At 33.2% G+C, this 7346-nt stretch overlaps 1 protein-coding gene across 4 annotated transcripts in view; it reads right to left on the bottom strand.

Moving 5' to 3' along the window:
• Rpgrip1l (RPGRIP1 like) overlaps positions 1 to 7346 on the bottom strand; it is a 93161-nt gene that overhangs the window by 51462 nt on the left and 34353 nt on the right. For all 4 annotated transcript variants that reach the window (XM_010629716.2, XM_033757941.1, XM_010629710.3 and 1 more), the window contains exons 11-14: positions 4779 to 4885; positions 4454 to 4504; positions 3531 to 3710; positions 2889 to 3006 (exon numbers count right to left, since the gene is read on the bottom strand). In XM_010629716.2, coding sequence (XP_010628018.1) covers positions 2889 to 3006; positions 3531 to 3710; positions 4454 to 4504; positions 4779 to 4885 — 456 coding nt within the window. The remainder of the gene's footprint in view (positions 1 to 2888; positions 3007 to 3530; positions 3711 to 4453; positions 4505 to 4778; positions 4886 to 7346) is intronic.

Here is a 7346-nt window from a genome sequence, read left to right as displayed (position 1 = left end):
TTTAATTTTTTATTTTTTTGCACCGGGGATTGAACTGGGGTCCTTGCGCTTGCAAGGCAGGCCACCGAGCCGCTGAGCTAAATCCCCGGCTATTACCTAGATTGTTACAGAACTCAAATTGTTTGCTCCTTCAAGCTTCATTCATTTGCCCAATACCCGTAACATAATGTCCAAAATGCAAAAGTAAAAAACTTGAAAAAAAAAAAATCACTTAATGGCTTTCAAGGTTAACAAGGTTCAATCTTATCAGGGTGTCAAATGGGACCCTCATAATTTTGTTTCCTTCCCTTCACTAATCCCAAGTTCCAGTTGAATCTACAATGTAGATCCTCAATTGCACTGCAATACTTTACAGTTGGGGCATTTTTACTTGTTTTACTATCTGCAATACTCTCATTATTTTCACTTAGAGGTAATTTTTGTCTTTTTCTGTGGGGGGAGTAATTTTTAAAGATTCCATACTTACTGTGTGAAATCTTCCCTGAAACCTGAAGTAGGAATAGGCATTCTCTTATTGGTGTTTTCTAGATACTTGTTGTGATTTAAATGTGTCCCACAAAAGTTCCTGTATTGGTAACTTAATTCCCAGTACAAGAGAGTTGGCAGATAAGGCTTTTAAGGGGCAATCAATTCATGTGGTCTTTGTCCTTATGAATGGATAGAGTTCTTTATCATTGGGGTGAGAGTGGGTTTACTAGGAAAGTGAGTTCAGTCCCGTCGTGCTTTCTCTAGCTCATGCTCTTCTGTTGTCCTTCTGCCTTCTGCCATGTGATGAGTAGTGTGAAGGTGTTTGTCAGAAACAGGACCTCCACTTGGACTTCCCAGCTTCCAGAATGCTAAGAAGTAAATCTCTGGGGCTGGGGGGTAGAGCTCAGTGGTACAGCACATTTTTAGCATGTGTGAGACTCTGGATTCAATTTCCAGAATCAAAAACAAAACAAAAGCAAAATAAAACAAAACAAATCTTTGTTCTTTATTAATACCTAGTCCCAAATATTCTATTATGGCAGCACAAATGGACTAAGACAGTACATTATGCATTTTATTATCTTCACATTCAGTTTTTTTCCAATTCATACTCTTACTGGCTAGCACTGTACTTAGAATGCATTAGGGGCTTGATCATGTTTATGGACTGAATCAATGAATTTAGGGGACAGATTTGGTAAGACTTGGAAAGGAGGAAAATTCTTAACTCTGTGACCTCCCTTTTAATCAAGAAAATTCTATTAAGCAAATTTTTATTGAGTACTGCTTGGAATAAAAGGTACACACTGCTCCCTGACTTTTGGAAAGCCCTGTTCACTCAGATAAAAATATTTATTTCATCCTTCTTCATACAGCAGAGTTTCTCAAAGTGTTGTCTGGGAACCCAAGACTCTGAAATTGTGTTAGAGTTCTATGAGGTCAAACAGTTTTTATAATAAGGCTAAGATGCTTTTCCCCTTTTTCATTTTTATCCTCCTACAAGTATAAAATGGAGTTTTTCAGATACTGCATGATGTACAATATCACAACAAAGTAAATGCAGAAACAGATGTAATAAGCCAGGCCCTAACAAGACTTATAAAGATGTTACAAAAAAATCTTTAAAAATAATTTAAAAAAATTTTAAATGATTCTATTCACTCTTTTCACAAGTTTTTTTTTCTGGGAGTTTTTAGTAGGAAAGCACAGCCTGAAGGACAGTCTTCCTTGTCTTAAGACTGGCATACATGATAGAGATACCTGCCTAGCCAACCAGATCAGCCAAATCAACTCTGGCGATCGAAGAGTTGACTGATGTCACAGCACGATCACCCTTACACCCTTCACAATTTTTTTGAAGACATAACTTTTAAAAAATAAATACTACAATTCATGTTAACATATAATAGGTTTATTTGTTTAAAATTAAATTGTTAACATAAATTATAAGTATTTTTAAAATTTCTCAATTAATATGATAAATGTCAGTAAGTATGTCTTGTGACAAGAGGCCTTTGGGACCCTCAGTAGTTTTAAAGAATATAAAATTACTGCTGGTATAGATGACTGAATTAAGTATGGCCTGGGAGTGCAAATCAGTTGAATACTTTTCCCTGGGGAAGTTATATTGTGGTTATCCTGGAAATGTAAGACTACAACAGCTGAAGATTACTTATATACTCCCCAAACATATTTCCTGAGTATACTAGAGAAAAGTGGATAGGTAAGTGCCAAACTAGTGTTTTTAATGTATAGCCTTACACCTTGTTTGAGTAACTTTCAGTTATTTTTAAATATACAAGTCATGGACCCCACAGCCTCGAGGGGAGGAGCCTATAAGCCACATCCTGAATGAACTCCTCAGGTGATCTTCACACTTGCTAAAGTTTGGGAATCATTGCAAGGGCATTTTAGGTAGAGAGACAGTTAGGACTTATCAGAACCAGGTTCCTGGCATGGGTGAACACTGAGTCTGAGTTAGATTCTGAAGCAGAGAAGGGTATATCTGGAGGTCAAGGTACAAAGAAGGTTGAGGCAGAGAAAACAGCAATTAACAAAAGTAGGATAGTGGTACAGAGCAAGATGAAGTTGACAAAAGCAAGCAGACCTATTTGGCCGAGGTGTGCAGGCTGCTGAGAAAAGTGACAAAGGTGGTGGTAAATTTGAGCCTGTGGTACTTTATGAAATTCTTTGAAATCTTGCCTGCAACACTGAACTCAAAAGGCAGTGGGGACTTAACTAAAAATTTTTAAGTAGGAAAGAATCAGATGAAACTACTCTTTCCAGTAACTTATAACTATACATTGGGTAAATATACAGCAAAAAGATACTGTGAGTGAAGATTTGGATGACATTTCTCAGTTTCGTAAACCTACTCTACTCCTTTAGTTACTGTGGATAAAAAATTGTGTATGCTGTACCTTCTAGTTTCTGGATGCGTGCAGCCCTGATATCAAGGAGATGAACATACTGTTCTACTTTAAGTTCATAATCTTGCTGCAAATTTTCCATCTTCTGGGTCACTGCCTCCACTTCCATCTAAAAAATATGAGATCATAAATTTTGATATTTAAGATTAGTTTCATTTTCATTTTCCAAAGCTACTACGGTTTAAGCATTTCCTAGGTCCTAGAAGATTAAGAGTTATAATCCATGGTTCTTGACCTCAAAAAACTTAGTTTAGAATATTACGTGTGGCAATGTTCACAAACCAGAGTAAACTAAACAAAACTCTAGATTTCTTTTTATTAAGATGAGTTTCCATTTCATTAAAAGCTAACATTAGGTACTTGTGGCAGGACTGCAGATAACTATAACTTCTTTGAAGAATATGCTAATATATGGAGGTGAATTCATTGCTACTATTCATTCCTCTAATTTAAAATAAATTATTTGTTTTCAATTGTTTATTCTACTTAGTTACAAGTCTAAATTTCAGGGATGTAGTAATACATAATAATAGGTGATAAGATAACAGATGATGACACATGATACTTCTGAAAAAATAAATCATCCGTAGAATATGATAGAAATCCTACCCTCAGTTTAGTGTATTACATTACCTGATAATCTTTATTAATTTTATGTTGCATAATTAGCATGTTTCTTGTCTTTTCAAGTTCTTGTATTGTTTCTGCATGAGTTGCTTGTAGTTTTCTCATGGAGCATTCTAGATCTTTATTAATTTTACTGTCAATTTTCTCTAAAAAGAAAAGATCACCATTTTTTTGTTCTTTTTGAGCCTAAAATAGAAACATGTTTTATTATTTCAACAAGAATTTCTAAAATGTGGTTATATGAATTAACGTAGATATAGCAAGAAACTTTCATTGATTAAAAACATATATTTCTCTTTTTCATCAGGAATAAAGCAGTCCTAATACATACTTTTGGATAAACATTTGGAACAGTTACAGAGAAATAAAAGTTTATTACTTCATGACATGAAAAGAATCATGTACATTTATTTCTATTTCTTCATTTGATTAAAATGTACATTTCAAACTAAAAAGGAAAGAAATATTTTTTTTGTCTTCTTGGAAATGACAGAATATTCCAGAACTAGAAAATATCTTCTTCTTATAATTCAATATTTTACTTAAGACCTTGAAAGCCAAGGCCTCTTAGGGCAAAAAAATTGTTGATTGGTTTTATAATGCGGCAAGTTAAAGTTAAATTCTTGTTACAATTAAAGAAAATGCTTCAAATAATAATTTTTGAAGTCCAATTTCATGAAGTCTTGATGTCATTTGAAATCTATATGCTGTAACCCAGTTTCACCTGACCACTTTCCTGAGTCTTTGTAGAGTTGATAGGTGATGAACACACACATTCACACACACAATCATTTGTAAAAAATGCACTAAATTTCAGAAGCCATGCACATAATTCACTCTTCACATATATAATGGTTTCACATAAAGGTCATCATTATTATGAAACATATCTGTAGACAGGAAATCCATGATGACGTTCAGAAAGTTACCTTTATAAGCAGGAGAGCTTCACTTAGTTCATCAGCATTAATATCACTCTCCTGCAATAGATTAAGTAACAGCTCAATATGAGATATTAATGGAAAGTATAAGAGACGTTCCAACTGTTCAGAATATCCTGATGGAACATAACGTGCCTAATGGTATGAATTAATAAACTAAATATAAGAGACATTCTAACTACTCATAATACCTACAGACTTCCTGATACTATGAATTATAGTATCCTTTTGTTTTGTGGGATCGTATCTTCTCTATGATAAAATATGTAAATAAAAATTCTGAGTTCACTTCCTAAATAAGAAAATAGTTCACCTGGTTGAAAAATTTCATGCGGTTTTTAAGTTCATCAAGTTGCTGCTTTTGTTCCAGATATTGTAATTGTAGATCTCTATTCTCTTGAATGAGTTTTTCATTTTGGTCTTAAAAATAAAATCAATACAATTAGAAAGGTAAGTGAGAATTAGGTCTAAGAACACATTTTAAATTAATTTAATTCCTGTTATACAACAAGCTTGATCTAGTATTGTTCAGGTCAGAGAGGTAATTGAGCTAGCACCTAAACAAAGGCAGCAGGGAAATGAGGAACAAATGAACACTATCATGTGTCTACCATATGATTCACTTGCTTATCAAAAACTTAAGACTTAAATTCATGGTATTAATATAAGGAAATTGTGGTCTCTGGGACTTCAAAGGAATAATCTATTTAAAATGCCTAAGAATATATGTTGCTAAATCTATGATTTTTACTTACTTATTAAAGGTCCTGTAAGGCATGAAAAAAACTGTCTTTCAGTTTTCTAATTGACTGCTTTGAATTTTCTTTTTGGAACTTAGCATAAAGTCTTTGCATTAAAAATAATTTATCTAAACCATCAATCCACAGTTTAATCAATCATACTTCTAAAAAATCTGTTCAAATAGATGAAACAGGTTCTCATCCAGTGTAAGGTAGTATCAATAATAATTCATGGGCTGGGGATTTAGCTCAGTGGTGCAGCTACCTGCCTCACAGGCACAAGGTCCCGAGTTTGATTCCCGGTACCAAAAAAAAAAAAAAAAATTGTAAGCGTTCTTCACTCGGTCAGTTCATACTATTAGTTAATAGGACATAGACATAGATATCATTAAGGGATGGATGACTTTTGGGTTTTCTGCCTAGTTACTCCTTCATCATGACCCATAATCAGAGGTATAAAACAGAGCTACAGAAGACAGCAAATTCATAAAAAGACTAAGCCTAATTTTAACTCTGTATTAAACATATTTAACATTTTTAAAAAGCAGCAAAATAGCTAGCTAACAAATTTACTGTATTCTTTAATCTCCTGTTCTTAAGTGCACTCTTTACTAGGGTTCATCGTGGCAGCCAGTTATCCTCCTTCATTACCACCCTGTGGACTAACTCTAAATCCTGTCATCCAAAGTGTCTCCGCTAATTTCACTCTGCTCTCAATGACTTATGTTTATCATAAGTCCTCAATTTAAGTCATACATTTGTTTCCTTTTTGTAAAGAAAAGAAATCAACACTTTTGCCAAGAATTCTTTCCATGAATACATTTGCATTCTGACTGCATTTTATACAAAAATAGGTTTCTGACTTTTATAAGGCATTGTGTTCCCAAACTATAAATATCACACATAAGTAAAAATGTTAAATTATACAGTTAAGAAATGGAATAAAGTTGGATGGTTTGCATGTCACATATTTCCTGGCAATCTGAAAAGTTTAGAAAAATGTAACCCAAGGGTATACAGAGATACAGAGACATTTTAATATCAAACAAAAACACTTATTGACAGTTAAGAGGTTAGCCTACAGTACAAGTTGCTTATATCTGGTGAACTAAAAGAATTTTCAAATGTGTAGAATACTTGGAAGATTTGAAGATAAATATCAAACACTTGTCTTTAAACTGAAAAATATAAATTTTTATGAGATAAGCATCTTTTGGTTAGGGAATAAAATAAGAATATAAGGCTTATTATTAAATCAGAAACTAGATAAGATGATTAGGCAACAAAAAAAGTAGAGTCAGAAGGATGTAAAACCAGAAATACAGAGGATAATATAATTTCACTCTATGGCCAACAAAACATATAGGTGTCCTAAGAGTAAGTGCAAGTATAAAACACACAGCAAAGATAATTATTTCATCTTAGCTCAAACACAACAAGTATTCTGATTATTACTTTTATGCTCCAGTTTTCTATCCTTTGAATTTTTTATCAGAGTTCCCAAGAATGATATACTAATAGGTACAAATGAACTTATTTAAAGATTTCCATCCTGCACTCATTTCTGTTTCAATAACTATGTCCCTAGTCACTGATATTTTTAAAACTATGGTATTATTAATGGGAAAATAATGGGAGAAGACATTATGGAGTACCAGTAACTGTCTCTCTACTGAATTTATGTAGAATTATACACTGAATTTCTTCTTTCTCAAACTTTTTATTGAGGATATAATTCTTGGGTCTTAAAAAGTACTGAAATGTTACAGTTCAAAGAGGAAATAGACTTGCTGAATTATAATATGAAAAATCAAAGTGCTCTGTACAAGATGAAAAATAACCTCCTTATGTTATGATTTGACAAAAAGCAGGTTAAGCTAAACAGCATTTTATTCAAATGAGATAACATTTCACTCTTTTAAACTTATGTTCCTCTAGCACACCATTAAGAGGCAGAGTGCAGAGAACAATTCAACTAAACAATTTTCAGAGCTCCTTTGTGCTAATATCTTCAGCTGTGATCAATATAACCATATGCATTATGCTGAATTATGCATTTCAGCTAAAGATAGAAAGGAACTTTCAAAAGCAAGCCCTTAAACACATGCAGTTAATTTAAGCATTAACCAAATGCAAGCAGC

The sequence above is a fragment of the Fukomys damarensis genome, unplaced genomic scaffold, assembly GCF_012274545.1.
Source record: "Fukomys damarensis isolate Sample0158 unplaced genomic scaffold, DMR_v1.0_HiC HiC_scaffold_32, whole genome shotgun sequence".
Classification (NCBI taxonomy): domain Eukaryota; kingdom Metazoa; phylum Chordata; class Mammalia; order Rodentia; family Bathyergidae; genus Fukomys; species Fukomys damarensis.
Note: the sequence above shows the minus strand (reverse complement) of the source record. Positions and strands in the feature narration are given on the sequence as shown.